General features: G+C 36.9%; 1 protein-coding gene across 13 annotated transcripts in view; it reads left to right on the top strand.

Annotated features, from left to right (window-relative positions):
- Positions 1-22002, top strand: part of ANKS1B (ankyrin repeat and sterile alpha motif domain containing 1B) — a 1095895-nt gene that overhangs the window by 623374 nt on the left and 450519 nt on the right. For all 13 annotated transcript variants that reach the window (XM_032416344.1, XM_032416343.1, XM_032416340.1 and 10 more), the window contains exons 13-14: positions 4592-5181; positions 7170-7242. In XM_032416344.1, coding sequence (XP_032272235.1) covers positions 4592-5181; positions 7170-7242 — 663 coding nt within the window. The remainder of the gene's footprint in view (positions 1-4591; positions 5182-7169; positions 7243-22002) is intronic.

Below are 22002 nucleotides of genomic sequence, written 5' to 3'. Positions count from 1 at the left end.
TTGGATACTTTCTCTGACATTTCTTTGAAATGCTAATGATGCTTTGAGTAACTATCAGATTGGAATTCACACATATTTAGTTCTGTACCTTGGCATGAAACATCCACTTATCAAAAGAGAAGTGTGAAATTAAATGAGACAAATTGTGAAAACAGTTTAATCTATATACTTTACCTCAGTTACATATAAAAAAATAGTAAGAAAGTGCAAAAATTCTTTCCAAAGTATATTTTAAAAATACATAAGCAGAAACAAAGGAGTAAATTCCATGTATTTACTGTGTCAAAATAACAGTCTTTATTGAATATCTAATACAATCACTATTGAATATCTAATACAATACATTTGTAAAAATGAAATCCTTTAGATTAAAAATTGTTGTAATAGCAGAAACATATTTAATGTGTTCTGTGCCACTGGCATTGTTCTGCTCTACTTCTATTATTTTATTAAGTCTTCACAACACTTATAGGTGTATACTATTACGATCTTTGTTTGCAGAAGTGAAAATATAAACATTGCCAGAATGTATTTTGAACAATGTATTAATTCTTCTTTGAAAACTGGGGTACAGGCTGAATCATTTATCTATCATGGTATATCAACCACTCCAAAACTTAATGGCTTAAAATAATAGCCATTTATATAGCTCATGATTCTGGTGTTTTCTTCTGGTCTGGGCCAGCCTCAGCTAATCTTGGCTAGGTTTTTTCATTCATGGGTGGTCCATTGGCATATTGGCCTGGGATTGGTAGGTCATGGATGACCTCACTCAAATGTCAGAAAGTTGGCTGACTATTGTCTAAGGTGACAGAGATGGCTGGGCTATCAACCATGCCTTTTTACTTTAGGTTTGTTTTGTTTTGTTTTTTTCATTCTTTAACATCTTGGGACCTTTTTGACCCTGGAGGAACTGCCCCTCCCAGGGCTAGCTAAATCTTAGAGATAGTAAACATGCCTTTCATATGCAAACCAACCAATCCAGAGCCATACCCCAACCACACTCTGGGCCACTTTTCACCTGGCCTAATCACACCAGGGCCAGGTATCAAACAACTAGGGATAATCCCTCTGCTCCAGAAGCTGCTGTAATGATTCAAACTAGCCAATCCTAAACCTGATTATCCTGTTTCACCCATTCCTTCACAGAGAAATCACAATAAAGGCTCTGGCCCACCTTTTCCCTCACTCATTCTGCCTCCTAACTAACTTTGGTGTTTCCCCATGTCCCCCACCCAGGGCATGGCATCCTCCCTCCTCTTGCAATCTATAAGTTTATCTTTTCGATGGCAATTGTCTCCTGATCTGTTAGCCTCATCATACTTGAAAAACAATAAAGCCTATAATTTCAAACAGCTGGGTAATGTATTTCATCATCTCTCAGGTGAGTCTGGGCTTGTTCACCTGGCAGCAAGCTTGCAAGAGCAGCCAGAGAGCAAGCCCCAGTGCACAAGTGCCTTTCAAGTCTTTGCTTCTGTTGTGTTGGCTCTTGCCCCATTGGCCAAAGCAAGGCACACGGTCATGCCCAGAGTCACGTGGGAGGAATGGATCCAGAGTAGGGTGTGGCTACAGGGAGCTGTTGCATAGTGGGGCCATGCCTGCCATCAATCCACCAAATTAGCATTTCGGGAGCTTTTATATCGACTTCTTATTCTCTTTGATTTGAGTAATCTTTAGAGTTTGGCCATTGAAATAAGCAAGTAGTAGTTGCCTTTTGACAACTCTTAACAAAAATGTTACCAACTATCATGATGCTAAGAACTATTATTCAAAAGACAATGCTTATATGCCAATACCTAAATTTCCTTTTACTTAGGGAAGTGATTGCTTATCACTAGAGGACTTGGACAATATAAAGCATTTTGAGGTGATTATAGTCATTTTGGTAAAACCACAGAGGGGATGATAACCTAATAATAATATTCACAGAAAATTTTAGATAAAATTATGCCCCTAAAACTCTCATTTATCATGATTATGGTCAAAAACCTCTTGACTGAGATTTACAGAATCTTTTTCCCACAATAGGCTGATTATTGTCAATTTTCTTTTCATAATCAAACACTTTGGCCTTCTTTAGCAACTTTCAAAGTAAAATTCTAAACTTCCTTATTTCTGAATTCCTCCTTCCTTTTACATTACTTACCCATTACTGTCATCCATACCAACCTGTTACATTGTAAAGCACTATGTACCCAAGTAGCATAGGAAGAAAAAGGAGAAAATACATTGGAACCGAATGCCAGGTTTTATTTCCTTTTGGTATTATCTTGCTTCCATGAAAATGAAAAAAACTTTTTTAGTTCACTTATCCCAAATTCCAGGAATAATCATAAACAGAAGAAATATGTCCCCTCCCACAAAGAGTCTACTTGCTTGCCTTTGAACCCTAGATTGTTCTTTTATCTAAATAGTAATATATTTTCCAGGCCAGTGGATATGGGAATCTGATAGATCTTAGGTTGAATCTCAGCTTAACCTTTTACTAGCTAGGGAAACTTCAGTAACTTGTTTAAGTGTTCATTTTTACTTCCAAAAAATGGATATAATAGGCCATAAACTCTAGCTTTCAAGAGAGTTCGGAGCTGTCTTCACTCACTCTCCACTCACTATTCTACCCCAGGAAGGGTCTCTGTCTTGAGGGAAGGACTAAAGGAGTTATTATCAAGGACATACTTTTGCTACGTTGGAAAGGGATGCAGTTTTTGTGGGAAGACAGAGAGATTATTATAGTACTGGGTGGGCACAGAGTGCTCCTCCTTTAAATTGTTGTCTTTTGGACCTCTCTTCCTAGCACTCTTCTCTCTTCCATCTCAGGATATCATTGTGACAAGGTCAGAGCAGAGGGACACCTTCTACTTGGAAAGCCAAACAGGAACCAGGGTTAGGTATGGGGATATGCAAGGTCAGGGACAAACCTGCCTCAATCAGCAACTAGGGAGAGAACGTGTAGGGACTTGGGACCAAACTGTAATAAAGAAAGTTGGTTTGTCTGTAACATCCTCTGGGCAAATACCTATTGAGACTTATTATGGTTGCCAATTTGTTTAAATATGTGAATGCAGTATTCTGGCTATATCTCTATCAGATAATCATAATTATTATTAATCATTCATTTCACAGGACTGTTATGCAGATCAAATGTAAATATAACTCCTAATTCAGTGCCTATTAAATAGCACATACCTGTTAAATGTTACTCGTTAATTTACGAAAACTTTGGTGTTTGGAGTTTCTAGTAATAACTAATGTACTTAAAATGCAAGTCAGCAAGTCAACTTTGGATTTGTTATTATCCACCACATTGGCTATTTTTGACTCTTTCACAAGATTGGGTTATGAGCTTATCAGGTAATTTAACTTTTGATTGTGGCAAATATTCAGCTATATGAACTAAAATGACCAATCAAAAAAATATACTGACTTCTGTTGCTAAGTTCTTTGGCCAGGGTTTTACAGTATATATTTAAAAGACAAATTAGGTCATAAAAATGCATGGTATATTTTAAGTCCCAGAGAACATTTATGTTTTATCTTAAAACATTTATGTTTTATCTAGAAAAAATTACAAAGCAGTAAATATTTCTTTTTTCTTTTCTGCATTACACTTTCAAAGATCTGAAGAAATTAAAAATAACTAATGCTATTTCAGAGAAGAAAGAAAAAGATAGGGACGCCTGGGTGGCTCAGTCATTAAGCGTCTGCCTTCAGCTCAGTTCATGATTCCAGAGTGCTGGGATGGAGCCCCGCATCGGGCTCCCTGCTCAGTGGAGGGCCTGCTTCTCCCTCTCCCACTCCCCCTGCTTGTGTTCCCTCTCTCGCTCTCTCTCTCTGTCAAATAAATAAATAAATAATCTTTAAAAAAAAAAGAAAGAAAAATATAGCTTTGTGTTAATAGCTCAACATCAGTTTCTTATAAAAGAGTCTCACTTTTTAGTGATATTATGGATTGCATTGTTTGCCTATGTTAAGCCTGAACAAATCCTTTTTGTCTAAATTATATAACTTATAGAATTATTCTTAATTTTATATTTTATATTTAAAGTAATATTCTCAGTATTATTAAATTACTTCTTAATTTAAACCTTGAATTACTTGTAATTATACTTCTTTCAAAGATTTTGTTTCTGAATTCATTTTCTGGGAGAAGGGCAAAGGGATGTCATTATGTATGATCTTGATTTACCTGCCTGATGTCCTTCTGCACAATGATTCATTTATTGTGAGGGTTTGGACATGGGTGTTTCACTTTAAGAAAACTCAGTTTTGTTATTCAATATAAAGTATATGCTCTGGAGACAAGGAAGAACAATATAAAATTACTCAATTAGTACTCAATTCATATCTTTGAAATGTACCCTAAGGTATGTCAGGAAGATGTGGTTCATACACACACACACACACACACACACACACAAATTCATTTTATACATGGTACTATAGGGTCATGAGTGTTTCATAAAGTGAGGATATCATTGTACCAACAAATAAAATGTCTGGGTATTGCACAAGTTTGAAAAGGCAGTGCTATTGTATCATCTTTTGGAGTCCTTATAAACAACCATCCTGATGTTCTTCCTCTCTTTTGCAGATGGCCCTTCTCAACAGGAGGACAGCGATCCTCCAAAAGAATATGATCCTGGGCAATTTGCAGGCCTTCTCCATGGATCCTCTCCAGCCTGTGAGTCCCCTGAAAATCCATTTCATCTCTATGGGAAAAGAGATGAATGTGAAGAAGGACAAGATGAAGTCAGTTTGGCAAATAGTCCTTTGCCTTTCAAGAAGTCTCCAATAGCAAATAACTCAGAAACTTCGGTAAAGAAAATTAAACCCAAAGTGGTCAGTCGAACAATTTTTCACAAAAAAAGCAACCAACTTGAAAACCATACCATTGTTGGCACAAGAACAACTAGGAGTGGATCCCGGAATGGGGACCAGTGGATTATGAACACAGGAGGATTTGTGGAGAGAGCCTGTACCTTGGGGAGAATAAGGTCATTGCCAAAAGCCCTGATTGACATGCATTTATCAAAAAATGTCTCTAAATCAGATTCTGATCTCATTGCATACCCTTCAAATGAGAAAACATCAAGAGTTAACTGGAGTGAATCTGCAACTGCCGAACATAGTTCTAAAGGGAATTCTGAAAGAACACCGTCTTTCACTTCTGAATGGGAAGAAGTAAGACTTGTTCTTCTTGTTCTTTATATAAGACTTTGGAGCAAGGGAAGTTTGGGGGAAGAGTTTTCAGTTTTTTGAGTCTTTCAGAGGCAAAAAACAAAAAAATTAACAGACACATACAGTTCCAAGCGGAAGGGCAAGATTCTAGGGGTAATACATGATAATTTCGCAGCTAGTGTAAAAACAAACACAATTCCACACATGTGGAGAAATCTATTGTTTCCATAGAAATTGATATCAAGCAGAAGTAATAACTAGCTATGAGGTACAAGAGAATGTTCACATTATGTCCTACCAAGCACTGCAGCTGACAAATTGAGAAAAAAATCTTTGTATTCCTGCAGCTCTGTATCATTCTGCTAGTTGCTAAATTCTTTGTTAGCTCGTCCCCCCTTTAAAGTATCTTATATTTTCAGAAAAGCTCCTTATAATCTTAACCTTAATGGTAAACAGAATAGTCCTGGCTTGGATTGCCTAGGTGACTCAGTTGTTTAAATGTCCAACTCTTGATTTTGGCTCAGGTCATGATCTCAGGGTTGTGAGATTGTGCCCCATTTCATGCTCTGCACTGGGCATGGAGCCTGCTTAAGATTTTCTCTCTCTGCCCCTCACCCACCACTCATGCTCTCTCTCTCTCTAAAAAAAAAGACGGAAGGAAGGAAGGAAAGAAAGGAAGGAAGGAAGGAAGGAAGGCAGGAAGGAAGGAAGGAAGGAAGAAAGGAAGGAAGAAAGAAGGGAAGAAAGAGAATAGTCCTGGATCTTCTCCAAGTGCCATACAATAAACCCAAATTACTTAATATTTCCCTTTTACAATTATCAGAGAGACATTAAAGAAAAATATGTTGAGGTCATGTATCACCAATTTAAGCTCTACTTGAAGACAAAGTCTTTCATTTTATAGAATTAGTTAGAAAGTAAGTGCCATTGCAAGGTTATGAAATATCATCCTTTGTCCCTAAGGAGGACTACGTCATAAAATAATTAAGTTCCTTGCCTTTTCTTGAATTTCTTCAAAAAATGGACCACACTCTCCCTTAGCATTTCATTCTAACATGTCACATTTTCTCCCTCAAAAAACTGTGCCAGGTGGATTGGGTTTTGAAGCACAATAGGTCACTATAGTATTCTGAGAACTAGAAATGTCTGATATTGACATTCTGAATTGAGCTATTTGGGAAAATCACTTAATCTCTCTGCATCTGTTTCAGGGTGAGCAAAATGGGACATTTAAGTAATGCTTATTGTCCTCTCTGAAACCTGCTGTCTTACTCAGGTTGCTAGGATGATGATGAGGGGATTAAACCATAAATGGCTAAAGCTTAGATAGTCATATCTTTCTATAAATACTGTACTACTAGATTGATAGTCTATTCAAATCTCTCCATTTCTTATATTTATTAACTCTGTGAATAACATCCAAAATCTTTTTGGAATGCAGCAGGATTAATTAACATTTAGCCTATCTCTTAGAATTAAGGTGTTTCCCCATGCCTGGATTCTTGCGATTACGTGTCATAAATCAGCTTGTGGCTAGTCAAGCCATTTAGTAAGAACTAGGTTCCAATGGCCACACCCACAGACTGAAACCCACCCCTTCCCCAGTCAGAGAGATGCATGCTCTGAGAACAGGAAGAATGCCTGAGAATGGACATGTTCACATGAATTTATCCTCAGCCCATCCCTTTCTGAGTTTAAAGAATACACAATTCCTAACTTACTGACCCATGTAGGTCCAAACAAAGTTCATTTTAAGAAATATAAAGAGAAGATCTGATTTTGAACATTTAAGAAAGGGAAACATAATTCATATTTTAAAAAGCAATTCAAAAGATGTCTGCTTCCTTTTAAACCTTTCTCAGTCAGTCTCTTAATTGTGGTATTGCAGTAGTAATATCAAGAATATATGATTCTGGCATTTGAAAATTATATTAAAATGCAATGCTAAAAGTGAATTAATAGTTTATTTATATGGCTTTTGTTTCTCACAGATTGACAAAATAATGAATTCCATAGATGTTGGAATTAACAGTGAACTTAAAGAAATGAATGGTGAGACCACAAGTAAGGAAACCTTTCTTTTATGTTGTAATTAATAAATGTGCTCAAGAACTAGCTAGAAAATTATAGGAGGCTTTAGATAATTTCATGTTTTTTCATAATAACAGCAGCTATAAATTATTTCCTTCCACTCATATCAAACAACCATGACCTCTAAATATCAATTTTAAGTACATCAATTCAGCACATTGAGAGATTTTTTTCCTCACGTGCTATGCCAGTTAGCATTAATGGAGTTTCAACTTTTGTAGAGCTAAGTATGAAGCACTTCAGTGTGTTGTAGAATATTATGACCTGATACACTACGATTTCCCATTCAGTGAAATGTCCCTATCATCCTGGCCAGAGTGATTAACAACTTACCCCCAGGTTATAAGCTCCAGTATGGCAAGAACTATGTGTTACTCATCTTCATGTATCTCAGAATGCCTAGCAGAGTGTCTCACAAATAGTTGATTTTGCAATCACTATTTAATATATTACCCTTATGAAGTATTATTTTTTTCTCTATAATTAAAGCTCAGAGTGGAATTCCATTTGCAACTTTCTTTGAAGACTTTTTGCTTCATACTAATGGATGATGTCAAATACCAGATAGCTAAACCTAAAAATAACAGTCCAGTTCATGCTAGAGAAACTACTATTCTGGAAAGAATCAAAAGATCTGTCTACATTTCTACCCAGCCACTAAGTAGTGGTATAACCATAGATTATCACATAGATCTGTACAATTTGGAGTTAAAACAAGTGATTGCTAAGCTCTCTGAAGAACTCATGTTTAAGTTAGTGGTGATAGTTGATGGTTTTGTAGAGATGATAAGATTAAGGTCTGTGAGAGAGAAGTCTAAATATATCATAGGATAAACAGCTATGGGATTTTGTGGCCCTTTGACTAGTCACCGGGGCTTTTTAAACAGCACCCCATGTGACTCTTAAGCACAGAAAAGTTGGAAAATGGCTCTCTTATGATGCACTGGGCCTGGGTGGATAAGAAGTGACATGGAAATCTGGGGTTGCAGTCACTGAAGAGGATATTCAGGCCTAAATGAACATCTCACTCATTTCTCCTATACTGGGACAGGTAAGGAATTACTCTAATATGACTGGACCCCATTTTAATTAAATGATAATTGTTTAAAAGGTTACATAATTTTTTTCTGAAATGCATATATATTTTAGATTTTTAAAACTGAAAAATTATCCAAAAAAGTACCAAAATTGTGTGCATATGTCTAATGACACAAATAAGACATTAGCTCTGTGATAACATGTATAGCCAGGTCTCTCATACAGAAATGCTGATAAACATTGAGGATTTTTCTAGTATTCAGAGAACTAGCCTAGGAATGTATGTTGCTACATAGTTCTTCCAGACATGCTTACAGAATAATTTCAAGAAAGTGTAGGAATGCACATTTTTAACTGATACAAAGGTAAGCTTTTATATTTTTTTTGTCAATAGAAAATTCCCTGACACTGAGAATGTTCAGGCAGGGACATAGAGCTTCTCTACTGGAAGACTTAGGTGATATTGAACATTAATGCTCTAAAATTCTTTAAACAGATAATACCACAGAATTATAAAAAATATAAATATGATTGTAATGAAAGGGTAATGTTATAATAAGGGTAAATGTTAAAAATGCCAATCAGGAAAAGCTGCCTTTGAAGGGCACTTTAGTAGTAAACAAATCCACAGATTATCTCCCCTAATTCTCCTCTTTCTGCCATTTATACCGCCATCCTACCCCTGCCTTTATTTACTATTTTTCTACAGTGATAATGAAAATGAAAGTAGAGACTCAGCCCTCACAGATTCATTACTGTTAACAACGTCTGGTTCTGTATGTCCCTTAATTTTTGCCTCTTAATTATATATTAATTATACACTAAGTGATTGACCATGCCGTGTGGCATTCCAATTGGCCTTTAGGTCATTGTGGATTACAACTTTACTGGGCTGCAGGCTTTTCCCTCTTGTGGCTAGATGGACTAGAGAGGTGATAACCCCATGCAAATTCCACAAATATTACTGGGTACCACGTGTGGTTGGGAAATCACATGGTGAAATAAAAAGTCTGACAGACATGAATTCAAATCTCAGTTCTGCTATTTACTAGGCTCTTGACCTTAGGCAACTCATTCAATTTCCCGATCAACAGAAATGAGTATATTAATACACGATCATTGTAGAGACATGTCCAATGGCATATAGGTGGGGTCAGACTTACATAGATATGTATTAAATTTCAGCTCCCCACCTTGCCCTACCACAAGGGAGATGTGGTGTTTGACACTGTGGATATACACATGTGGAGATAAACACACATTAGCCCTTTCTTTAAGAACTTCATGATGTCAGTTAGTCTCATAGTCTTCATGTTACATTTGCTGTGCTCCCTGGAATAGTGGTGCGTCAATTGTAACACAGGTAGTAACAGGCCCAACAGTCAGCTGATACCAGAGAAGAGTAATTACTAAAAGAGATCATTAAATTCCAAGACACCCTGGCAAAGAAAAGAGAAAAATCTAGACTGTATTGATTTAAATGGCCTAAATTATTTTTATGAAATCTGGATGTTCTTTTTTTGCTTGACAATGGGGAAGAGAGGTACAATGAAATTAACAGGAGATAAATTTAGAATGGGTGAAAGGAAATACTGCTTTCCCTAGTATGTGTTGACAGTGTCTAGAATTTTGCTTTGAAAGGTCACTGAACCAAGCACTAGGCTTGGCTTTAGCAAAGCTGCACAGCTTTATGAGTGTTTGTGATGTTTGTTGCTAAAAACCTCAGAAGACAATTTTTGGGAGAATAAAATCAGAAGCAATGGAGATACATGATGGATCAAGGATGAGCATTACATTTTCCATGCTCTTTCCCATTTTGTTTCAGTGTTTTTGTTTGCCCTCCCTACTACCTGCACATTTGCAATTTCAGGTATTTTGTAAACAAAATATTTATTGGACCGAAGGATTTGAAAATCTCTCCTCTTCACTCCTAAAAATAGGAACCAGCTCAAAGTTTGAGCAGTCTCTATGAATCATCAAACTAGTTCTACTCGTAGAAAACCATTTCTTCTTTTTTTTTTTTTTTAATTTCCTCAACAACTCTATAGTAATTTGAAACTTATCCAGCAACATCAACTATCCAGGACTAAGGTAGAAACAGCAGTAAATAAAATTTACTGAATCTATATTAAGTTCTCACTCAGAATAATATTAATAGACAATTTTCACAAACATAAACTTCTGGTTTCCCACTTGAAGTCAGATTCAAATGTCAAGCAAATTGGCACTGGTAGTAGGATTCAACTGTACTGAATCCCTCATGTTGTATAGAACACCCTGTTCTTTGGTGATGCTGGGTATGTGATGTGACAGTACATTCTACATAGTTACATCCTGCCACGTATAGGATTTTTTCAGAGAACCGGTTTTGAAGTTAGATGGACTCAGCTTCAAATCCCAGGATTGCAGTTCACTGGCTCTGTGACCTATTTGATCTCAGTTTCCTCCCCTATAAATTCAGATTTTTAACAACCACCTCCTAAGACCTCTGCAAGATTAAATTATACACTTGTACTACTATAGCCTAGAATATAGCAGGTGATCAATAAATGTAATTCTTTTGCCTTCTTATCAAAATATGCATGACTTATCTTTCTAATTAGAGTGTATGCCACACAGGAAGATACTTAGGAAATCTTTCTTATCATTTTGATCAGTAAAGATTTTAGTTAAAATATAACTACTCATATTCTAAGTTGCTTTTATGAGGAGTCTTTCTTGAAGTCACATTTCTTAACCATTGTCCTTTTATCACAAGGAAGCACTTTCAAATTAGGAAATTCACTATGTTCATTGTAACTACCTCAAAATTGTCACACTTGCTAAGAATCAGGTTGATGATCTTCTTCATGAGATTGAGGAAAACTTAAGTGGAGGCAATAATTGGCTCCGTAGGACTTGCTTATCATTACACATATACAGCAAATATTCCAAATAATTAAGTGCCCAGACTTTATAATACAGGGTGGTAGATAATCTTATGAACACCCTCCTACTTCTAAACTAGCTTCAATAATCTGCTGCCACACTAGACAGACTACAGGTGTATGGACTGTATTGGAATCATTTCAGGTACATGAATATAAAAAGTAGCAGTTAGTTAAAAGGTATTTTTTAAGGCTGGGATCTTTTTTCTTATACTTAACATTAAATTATATTCAAAGAGAAATATTCTAGAGTCTTATCTTTTAAAAACCTACTTTCGCCAAGATATCAATTCCATCTAAATTTTAATTGTAAATGAAAGCTATTAAAATGAATTTGTAAAAGATTTTATCATAGAATACACTATATTGGATACATAAAGCATAACTCAAGCTATTTGCTGGAGAGCTCATAGCTCTGAAAACAGTCACTAACATTAATCTGCAACTCCACTTTCTAAGCTTTTGCTCGTCTTCCTCTAAGAGTCTGAGGGCCAAGTTACAGTTCAGAGTCCCTCATAGCTGTAGAGATCCTCCATGGAGAGTTTCTAGGAACCTAGGAACTCACTAAGACAGAATAAGTGTTCTCTCTTCTGATCTAAGCTCCACCTTCGCCCAAGTCTGCAAGAACAGAGAGTGCTCACTCGGCCCTTTCCACAAAGAGGGTCTCTTTCTGGGTGGTCTGGACAGACATCTCCACAGCCCCAGAAGCTGCTCCTCCCTGATGTTTTGGCTGCTTTCAGGCCTTTGGTATTTGCTCACATACCTCTAGATAAGCATCAAGAGGTACTTTGCCAACGATGCAGCTGATAGCTGTTTTTCTGCTGAAGTTGTTGTTGGGAATATCATTCCTTAAACTCTAGGAGAACACATTAAAAAAAAAGTATTTACAGTTTTCCAGAGTTGTCCTATTATGGAAATGACAAAGAGGAAAAAAGCTGAAATGTATTCCTTTCTTACTGTGTGTCAAATACTGTGCACTTTTCTCCTGTGAACATTTTTCATTCAATTCTCAAAATAACTGGGTGAGGTGTTATTATACCCATTTTACAGATGAAGAAAGGCTCAGAAAAAATAAGTAATTTGTCGAAGTCAACTGCTTCAAAATTAGGTTTGTTTCTTCCTGAAATCCACCAAGCTTTCAATCAAATACACTACCTACACAAAACAACAGAAGCCAGCCCTTTGCTTCTTTCTCTTTAGCTCATATCATACCCATATGCACTAAAGGGAGCCAACTGAGAGTAGAACCCTTAACCTAGGATTAACCCCTAACCTTAAGCCTAACTATTGATATATAGAAAGCTTTAGCTCCAGCTCCAAAGCCCTCCCAAAGTATTCGGTCACATGATCATGTATTTAAATTAGTCACAGCTCTGAATATCTCCTATGTCCCAAAGTGAATGCATAAATGCTGATAATGACCTGGGTTTCACTTATTTTCAGAGGAAGACTTTTCCTTGCCTCCAGCAATATTCCTTTTTCCATGAACTGTTAAATTGCACATTAAAAACCTCTCTGTGAAATGCTTTGCAACGGCCATAATTTATTTTTGATTTTTATTTCTTTTTACAGCACTATTTTTAATAGAACCAACTGGGGAAGGTGGGTAGTAGAATATGTTAGCATACAAGCACCCTATTTTGTCCAAATTAAGAGAAGACTTATTTTTATTATATTTTATATAACACTTCACTGAGTAACTTTTTTTTCAGATAGATTAAATCTAAGAAATCCCTTAATAATAGAATAGCTATGTAAAAATGTGAATTACAGTAATTGTTAGGCTACCATGAGTTAATCTTTATCAAGAAATAGTGTTTAATCAACCAAACAATTGTGTTCTTAGCACAATAGCCACTAAAATTTATTTAACACCATTCATTCCAAATAGTCATTAAAAACTAAAATAACCTACACAATATAGATTTTGATCATTAGAATAGGGCTGAGATTTTTCTGGTTTTGAAATTATAAGTAATATTCACATGTGAAATTAGGTCTCTCTTAAAAATGAAATAGTTGAGTATTACTCTGTGGCCTAATATTTGCTTATGATGTATCAATAGTTAGAATTGGTACATTGTTTTCAATTCAACAAAATACTTAAGCTTTCTAGAAGAGGCCTAGAGCAGTGAGCAAGTACAGTCTCTCAGTTGTACTGGAATACTTTTCATAACATCTTTCACATATAATCAACCAACATCTGCTCCAATACGACCCATGATGATAAGCTCACTACTTTCAGAGACAATATGTTCTATCACTAGGAAGCTCAAATTGTTAACAACTTTATTTTTTGACATAGGTTTGAATATGCACTCTAACAATTACTCGTATTGTGACCTTGAAAAAATCATTTCATCAGCCTAAACCTCACTTCTTCATACAGAAAACAGCTATAACAAATAATGTCTACCTTCCCTCATCATCATTGGAAAAATCTAATGAATTACTACATGAGAAAGTAGTTAGCTACATTCCTAGTTCATAGTAGACTGTACTGGATGACATCTACCCTCTTGGATTGCTCTTTTCCCTTCTATTGTCTCTTAAAATTTTTTTTCCCAAAGAAACAAAGGGTGGATAGTGGCCCATTATTTATTTCTAATACATATAAGTACCTTCAAGATATGGATGATATTTTTGATAGGCTATACTTCTTACACATTCACCATAAAGCTGGAAAGCAGCTGCCAAAAATCTTCTTTGTAAGATACTTTCAAAATAGTAGTTGAACAACTTCTATGTAAATATCAGTGCATTTTTTAATATACATTTTTATTTTACTTTATTTTTTTAAATTTAGTTTTATTTTATTATGTTATGTTAATCACCATACATTACATCATTAGTTTTTGATGTAGTGTTCCATGATTCATTGTTTGTGTATAACACCCAGTGCTCCATGCAGAACGTGCCCTCTTTAATACCCATCACCAGGCTAACCCATCCCCCCCACCCCCCCTCCCCTCTAGAAACCTCAGTTTGTTTCTCAGAGTCCATAGTCTAAAATATCAGTGCATTTTATAAAGTTTACCATTAGCAATTCATACTGGGAAAGAAAAATTCTTCCTCTGCCCTTCAAGGTCTTCCAACTGGACTAAGAATTAAATTTATATAAGACAGATTAATAGGAAAAAAATCAAAGTTTTCCTACATATGCATGGAGGCTCAAAACTGAAATTGAGACCTAAGGAAATGACCAAGGCAGGCAGTTTTTATACTTTTTAGACAGAGGCAATAAATTTGTGAAGAACTGACAGGATAAAGAAAACAGATGTTTGGGAGCTTTAATTAGTAAGGAATTTTAAGCAGAATTTTGGCTGAGGTAGTTGATTAGTAAAAAAGTAATAAGGTTTGTTTCTACAGTTTTTCTTGGCTTTGAAGTTCCTATCTCTGGTGATAAGGATATTTTTTTACTTCTTAGTACAGGGTGGAGTACCTTCCATGTGGGAGGTTTATTTCTTGCTTTCAGGGGGACAGGGGATGGTCTGAGTGTTCTTGTACCAGCTGTTTCCTAAGTAGCTTCCATTCAAAATAATCAGCATGCCATTGTGGCACATTTTGGGCAGCCTGCCCGGGGCCCCTACAGAGGTAAAAGTAATTAAGACTAATTGGAAATATAGCTAATAGACCTTCATAAGTTATGGATCCTCATAATGATTGCTTTTAAATACAAATTTGTCTTCCTAAAATATAATGAAGAATTAACTGACAAACATGGGTCACTTAACCATGAAAAAAATTTTATAGTTTATACTGGTTGTTCCTATGATACACTGTCCTGATAAAAAAGACTTCTCATCTACTTGTATTTTTGGTACTCAAATATTAACTTCTAGAGAATTAGGAAATGAAATGTTTTGTAAGTTTAAGAACAATGGTACCCAACACTATCACTTATAGGAATGTATCCTAAGGAAGCAATAGGACAAGAGCAAAGTAAGTGTACATAAAGATGTTCATCTCAGCATTTTTTATGATCCTTCAAAAAATAAAATCAAACCAAATGACCATTTATAGAAAATTTATAAAATGAGTTACTGTAATTCTCTATGATCAAATATTAAATATCTAATTAAAAATGACATTAGTCTATATTTATTACCATGGAAATATAGCCATAATTTATTACTAAGTGAAAAGAGTAGATAATGAAGTAAATTATAATCCCATTTTTGAATATACATGCATGAAAAAGATCTGGAGGATGGATGCAAAAAGTTAACTGAATATCTCTGGGTAAACTTATCAGTGATTATTATTTTCTTCTCTCCTAAATTTTCTGAAGTTTTTACAGTGAATATACATTACTTTTATGTTTATTGTCTACACCTTTCAATTAAAAGTATATGTCAATTTAGTAAACAATGATAAACAAATTATAATTTATATATAATAGACACATATAATCACATATATATAAACATTTATATGGGAAACATAAAATGTTATAGCTATCAATGTAATAATAAAAGATTTGCCAAGTAAATACTATTAATGAATACATGATTAAGTCTTTTTGTCAGTTTTGAGTTAAAATAAGTGTGTTTCAGTGGTTTTCATTTATTTTATGTTTCTGCAAAAATTATTTGACTACACAAATTTTTTAAATCTTACTAAACCAATCCCTGATCAAAATGATTATTTTTTAATGTCCATTGTTGGTCTGTGTGCATATTCTAGTGACACTCCAGTCCTTGTCTATGTGCACACTCAGTTTCTACATATTAAAAATAATTATATAGGTAGAATTTTGCAATCCTCATTTTCACATATTTCACAAAATTCTATTTTTCTTACATTTTTTCTTACCTCTTGCTTTATCCCTCCTCTGAATATCCAATGTTAGCATGGTGTATATGCGTCTACTCTTTTCTCCAGTTTCATGCAATCACAAACAGATAAGTGATTGATAGATAGATAACAGATGGTAGATAGATGATAGATAGATGATAGATAGATAGATGATAGATAGAGAGATAGATAAATGATATAGATAGATGATATAGATAGATAGATGATAGATATAGATAGATGATATAGATAGATAGATGATATATAGATAGCTGTTGCTTGTGTTTTAAAAAGAAGAAATTACGCTATATACATTTCTCTGCAACCTATTCTTCTCATTCAACAATAAATCATTGCTTTACCTTACTTTTATTTATTTATTTTTTTATTATTATTATGTTATGTTAATCACCATACATTACATCATTAGTTTTTGAGTTAGTGTTCCATGGAACACCCAGTGCTCCATGCAGTACGTGCCCTCTTTAATACCCATCACCAGGCTAACATATCCCCCCACCCTCCTCCCCTCTAGAACCCTCAGTTTGTTTCTCAGAGTCCATAGTCTCTCATGGTTCATCTCCCCCTCCGATTTCCCCCCCTTCATTCTTCCCTTCCTGCTATCTTCTTCTTTTTTTTTTTTAACATATAATGTATTATTTGTTTCAGAGGTACAGGTCCATGATTCAACAGTCTTACACAATTCACAGCGCTCACCATAGCACATACCCTCCCCAATGTCTATCACCCAGCCACCTCATCCCTCCCACCACCCACCACTCCAGCAACCCTCAGTTTGTTTCCTGAGATTAAGAATTCCTCATATCAGTGAAGTCATGATATGTGTCTTTCTCTGATTGACTTATTTCGCTCAGCATAATACCCTCCAGTTCCATCCATGTCGTTGCAAATGGCAAGATCTCATTCCTTTTGATGGCTGCAAAATATTCCATTGTATATATATACCACATCTTCTTTATCCATTCATCTGTCGATGGACATCTAGGCTCTTTCCATAGTTTGACTATTGTGGACATTGCTGCTATAAACATCGGGGTGCACGTACCCCTTTGGATCCCTACATTTGTATCTTTGGGGTAAATACCCAGTAGTGCAATTGCTGGATCGTACGGTAGCTCTATTTTCAACTTTTTGAGGAACCTCCACACTGTTTTCCAGAGTGGCCGCACCAGCTTGCATTTCCACCAACAGTGTAGGAGGGTTCCCCTTTCTCCACATCCCTGCCAACATCTGTCGTTTCCTGACTTGTTAATTTTAGCCATTCTGACTGGTGTGAGGTGGTATCTCATTGAGGTTTTGATTTGGATTTCCCTGATGCCGAGCGATGTTGATCATCAAGACAGTATGGTACTGGCACAAAAACAGACACATAGATCAATGGAACAGAATAGAGAGCCCAGAAATGGACCCTCAACTCTATGGTCAACTCATCTTTGACAAAGCAGGAAAGAATGTCCAATGGAAAAAAGACAGTCTCTTCAACAAATGGTGTTGGGAAAATTGGACAGCCACATGCAGAAGAATGAAACTGGACCATTTCCTTACACCACACACAAAAATAGACTCAAAATGGTTGAAAGACCTAAATGTGAGACAGGAGTCCATCAAAATCCTAAAGGAGAACACAGGCAGCAACCTCTTCGACCTCAGCCACAGCAACTTCTTCCTAGAAACATCGCCAAAGGCAAGGGCAAAAATGAACTATTGGGACTTCATCAAGATAAAAAGCTTTTGCACAGCAAAAGAAACAGTCAACAAAACCAAAAGACAACTGAGAGAATGGGAGAAGATATTTGCAAATGACATATCAGATAAAGGGCTAGTATCCAAAATCTATAAAGAATTTATTAAACTCAACACCCAAAGAACAAATGATCCAATCAAGAAATGGGCAGAAGACATGAACAGACATTTTTCCAAAGAAGACATCCAAATGGCCAACAGACACATGAAAAAGTGCTTTACCTTACTTTTATAATCAGTGAAGTATATAACCTGTGAAACAATGTTGCACTCGTAAAGTTCCCCCTCGGAGAGGAAAATTGCTCTGATCCAGCTGCTGCTCCAGACTCTGCACTCACTTGCTCTGCGACTTGGAAAACAACACCTCACCCTGAGCCTCAGTTTCCTAATTTGAAAATTAAAAGGTAGGACTAGATCTTTTCCAACTCAATAATTCCATGACTCATACTGTCATCCTCCGTTTTATGGGTTGTGCTTTGGCAGCCTCTCCTTCTTTAATAAAGCTTTCCCCTTCTTAATTTCTTAAGGACAAATGACCAATAAATCTCAAATATGTGTATTTCAACTAGGTTCTTCGAAATGTTGCCAGATCCTCATTTTATACTCCTTTTTAAATATATTGGCATAATAAATGCATAATTTAATTGATATAGGTGTGTAAGATATTTAAGTTCTTTGTTTTTTTGTGCAAAAGTGATTTTCTCCTAAGCATCTCAGCTCTTTTGAAAAACCTTACCTTATGCTGATTTGTAGGAGACTTAAATGACTAGCTGAAATCATGCGTACATTAGTGATGCAAATGGAAATAAATGCAGTATTTCTGATACTATACTTTGCTTGCTTCTTGAATCCACTAAGCTTCTTATAAGAATTTTTATGGCAAAAAAAGTAGTTAGCATTTCAATAGTGTATACTTTTAATTAGGGTGCAGATACTGACCAAGTCCTCACAATGGCCTATTACTTACCCACTGACTTGGCCTGATCAAACTGTAGTTGAGCATCTCCCTTCCCCACAGGGTCCTGAACTTTGGCTTGCCCCCAAATCTAAGCAAGCACTAAAATGCAGGACATCTTTCTTTAAGAGTTCATTCAGGGGCGCCTGGGTGGCTCAGTTGGTTAAGCGACTGCCTTCGGCTCAGGTCATGATCCTGGAGTCCCTGGATCGAGTCCCGCATCGGGCTCCCCGCTCAGCGAGGAGCCTGCTTCTCCCTCTGACCCTCCCCCCTCTCATGTGCTCTCTCTCTCTCATTCTCTCTGTCTCAAATAAATAAATAAAATCTTTAAAAAAAAAAAAAAGAGTTCATTCAGAATCAACTGACAACAGAGAGAAACATTTCCTGTTATACCACTCTGTTCATACCCTCTGCTCAGCTCCACCAGCTTGCTTCATTTCACCTCAAAATTCCTATAGTCTTGCTTTACCCCTCCCTATTAAAAAAATTAAAAAGCCTTTTTCTGTTTGATTTTGAGATGCCTGAAATCCTGAGGAAGGAGAATTCTCCCTGTTGTAATAATCTTTTTAAGTTTCTCCTTGCCTAAGTCTGGATTTGTTTTTATTTGACAGTACTAAAAATTTCTTAGGTCTTTCTGGTTCACTTTGTACCTTCTCAGCCAGTTTTCTTTTCCTCTGTTGGTATTAATCAGACCATAAAGGGTGTTTCCCCAGTTTTGATCCTTAGGGACTATATACTAACTGATTTTCTCTGTGGAGCCATTGTTTTGAAAAATGTGTGCATGCTTCTATGTGTGTACATGTGTAGGACATGTGGATTATACCTACAATAATCAGAATTGTATACGTGACATAATTATAGATGTGAGATATATAAAGATTGATTTCTTTATCAATTTCTGTATCAACCAGGAATTTTCTAAGAAAATTATCTCTTATCTATTCATATCATACCGTGTGTTCATAATCATAAAACATAAGTGAAATACTAAGGTTTTTTTATTTTTATTTATTTTTTTTACTAAGGTTTCTTTAAATAAAAGTGCAATGTACGATAGCAAATACCTTATCATTTACTGTTGCTAACACATGAAAGGCTCATTATAGTGACATTGAACCTTTCTTATAAAAATAAAAGAAAGATTGTCTTCCTTTTTTTAAAGATTGAATGATATTCCATTCTAGTTATATACCATGTTTTCTTTATCCATTGATCCACTGAGATGGACATTTAGGTTGTTTCCATAGTGTGGCTGTTGTGAGTAATCCTGCAATGAATATGAGAGGGCAGATATCTCATTGAGATCCTGATTTCAATTCTTTTGAATAAATATGCAGAAGTGGGATTGCTGGATCACATGGTGGTCCTATTTTTAATTTTTTGAGGCAATTCCATACTGTTTTCCAGAGTGGCTGCCCCACTTTACATTCCCACCAACAATGCATAAGGTTGCCCTTTTCTGACCTCCTTGCCGACACTTGTTATCCTTTTTTTTATATATAATAGCCATCCTAACAAGTGTGAGATGATACTTCATTGTAATTTTGATTTGCATTTTCCTGATGATAAGTGATCTTGAGCATCTTTTCATATACCTCTTTGCCTGGAAGACATGATGCTAAGTGAAATAAGCCGGACACAGAAGGACAAATACTGCATGATTCCACTTATATATCTTAGTCCATTCAGGCTGCTCTAATAGAATACCGCAGACTGGGTGGCTTATAAACAACAACAATTTATTTCTCACAGTTGTGGAGGCTGGGAAGTCCAAGATCAAGGAGCTGACAAATTCGTGAGTGAATTCGTGGTGAGAGCCCACTTCCTAGTTCATGCAACCATCTCTTCACTGTGTCCTCACATGATGAAAGGGGACAAGGGAGCTCTCTGGGGTCTCTTATAAGGGCACTGATCCCATTCATGAGGGCTCACTTCCCAAAGTTTCCACCTCCAAATACCATCACACTAGGGATTCGATTTCAACAATTTTGGAGGGCACAAACATTCAGTCTATAGCATATGAGGTATCCAAAACAGTCAAACTCATAGAAACAGAGGATGGGGGGGAAAGATGGCAGAGGAGTAGGGGACCTTATTTCAACTGGTCCCTGGAATTGAGCTGGATATCTACCAGACCACTCTGAGCACCCACGAAACCAGCCTGAGATGTAAGATCTGGATCTCTACAAACAGAATAGCAGAGGCAGTTGGTTTTGAGGTAGGAAGCAGGGAGCCGTGATTCCGCGGGCAGATATCGTAGGATAAACGGCAGTGAGAGGGTGCCTGGCTGTGGGGATCCTACACCTCCGGTGAGCGACAGCCTCACATGCTGCAGACGGGGCACAGACTCGCAGACTGGTAGCAGCGGGGAAAGGACTTTAGGACAGCCCCCGGGGTGGAAACCCCGAGCGGCGGGGTCGCACCGGTGAACTGCAGCCCCCTGGACGGAAACCCGGAGCAGCGGGGTCGCGCACGCGCAAACTGGGAGCGGCTGGCGGTTTTAGAAGCACAAAGGGCAGAGACGTGCCCTGACCTGGAGGCAGGACTGGGAGCGCTGCGGAGGGGCGCTCAACCCAGGATGCTGCAGTTTATAGCAGCACGGACAGAAACGGAGACAGTGTGGCCTGGAGAGCTCACTGAAGAACAGACTGCGGTCTCTCTGCTCTGAGGCAGAGGGCTGGAAACGGTCTCTTCTGCTCTGACTCGCGGAAGAGACGCGGAAAGCCGCCAGGGAAAGGCGCCAGAGAACAAAAGCCCCCAAAACTGATTCCCGCTGAGCCCATCCCCCACCACAGGGGCGCAGGGCAACTCCGCCCAAACAGGGTTGCCTGAGTAACAGCGCGGCAGGCCCCTCCCCCAGAAGACAGGCTGGGAAAACAAGAGGCCAGCAACTCTAAGGTCCCAAGAGAACAGGTTCATCTTGCTTGGGTTCTGGTCAATAATTTGGACTCTATACATTCCCTCAAACACCCATCAACAGAATGACTAGGAGGAGGAGCCCCCAAAATAGAAAAGACTCAGAGATTATGACTTATGCTGCAGATTTACAAATGGATGCAGATATAACCAAGATGTTGGAGATGGAATTCAGGCTAGCAATTATGAAGACAATGGCTAGAATGGAGAAATCAATTAATGGCAACACAGAGTCTCTAAGGGCAGAAATGAAAGCTGAATTGGCAGAACTTAAAAATGCTATCAATGAGATCCAACCAATCTAGATAATCTAACAGCTAGGGTAACTGAGGCAGA

Source organism: Phoca vitulina, unplaced genomic scaffold, assembly GCF_004348235.1.
Source record: "Phoca vitulina isolate PV1807 unplaced genomic scaffold, GSC_HSeal_1.0 scaffold19, whole genome shotgun sequence".
Taxonomy (NCBI): Eukaryota; Metazoa; Chordata; class Mammalia; order Carnivora; family Phocidae; genus Phoca; species Phoca vitulina.
This window is presented reverse-complemented; position numbering and strand designations above follow the sequence as displayed.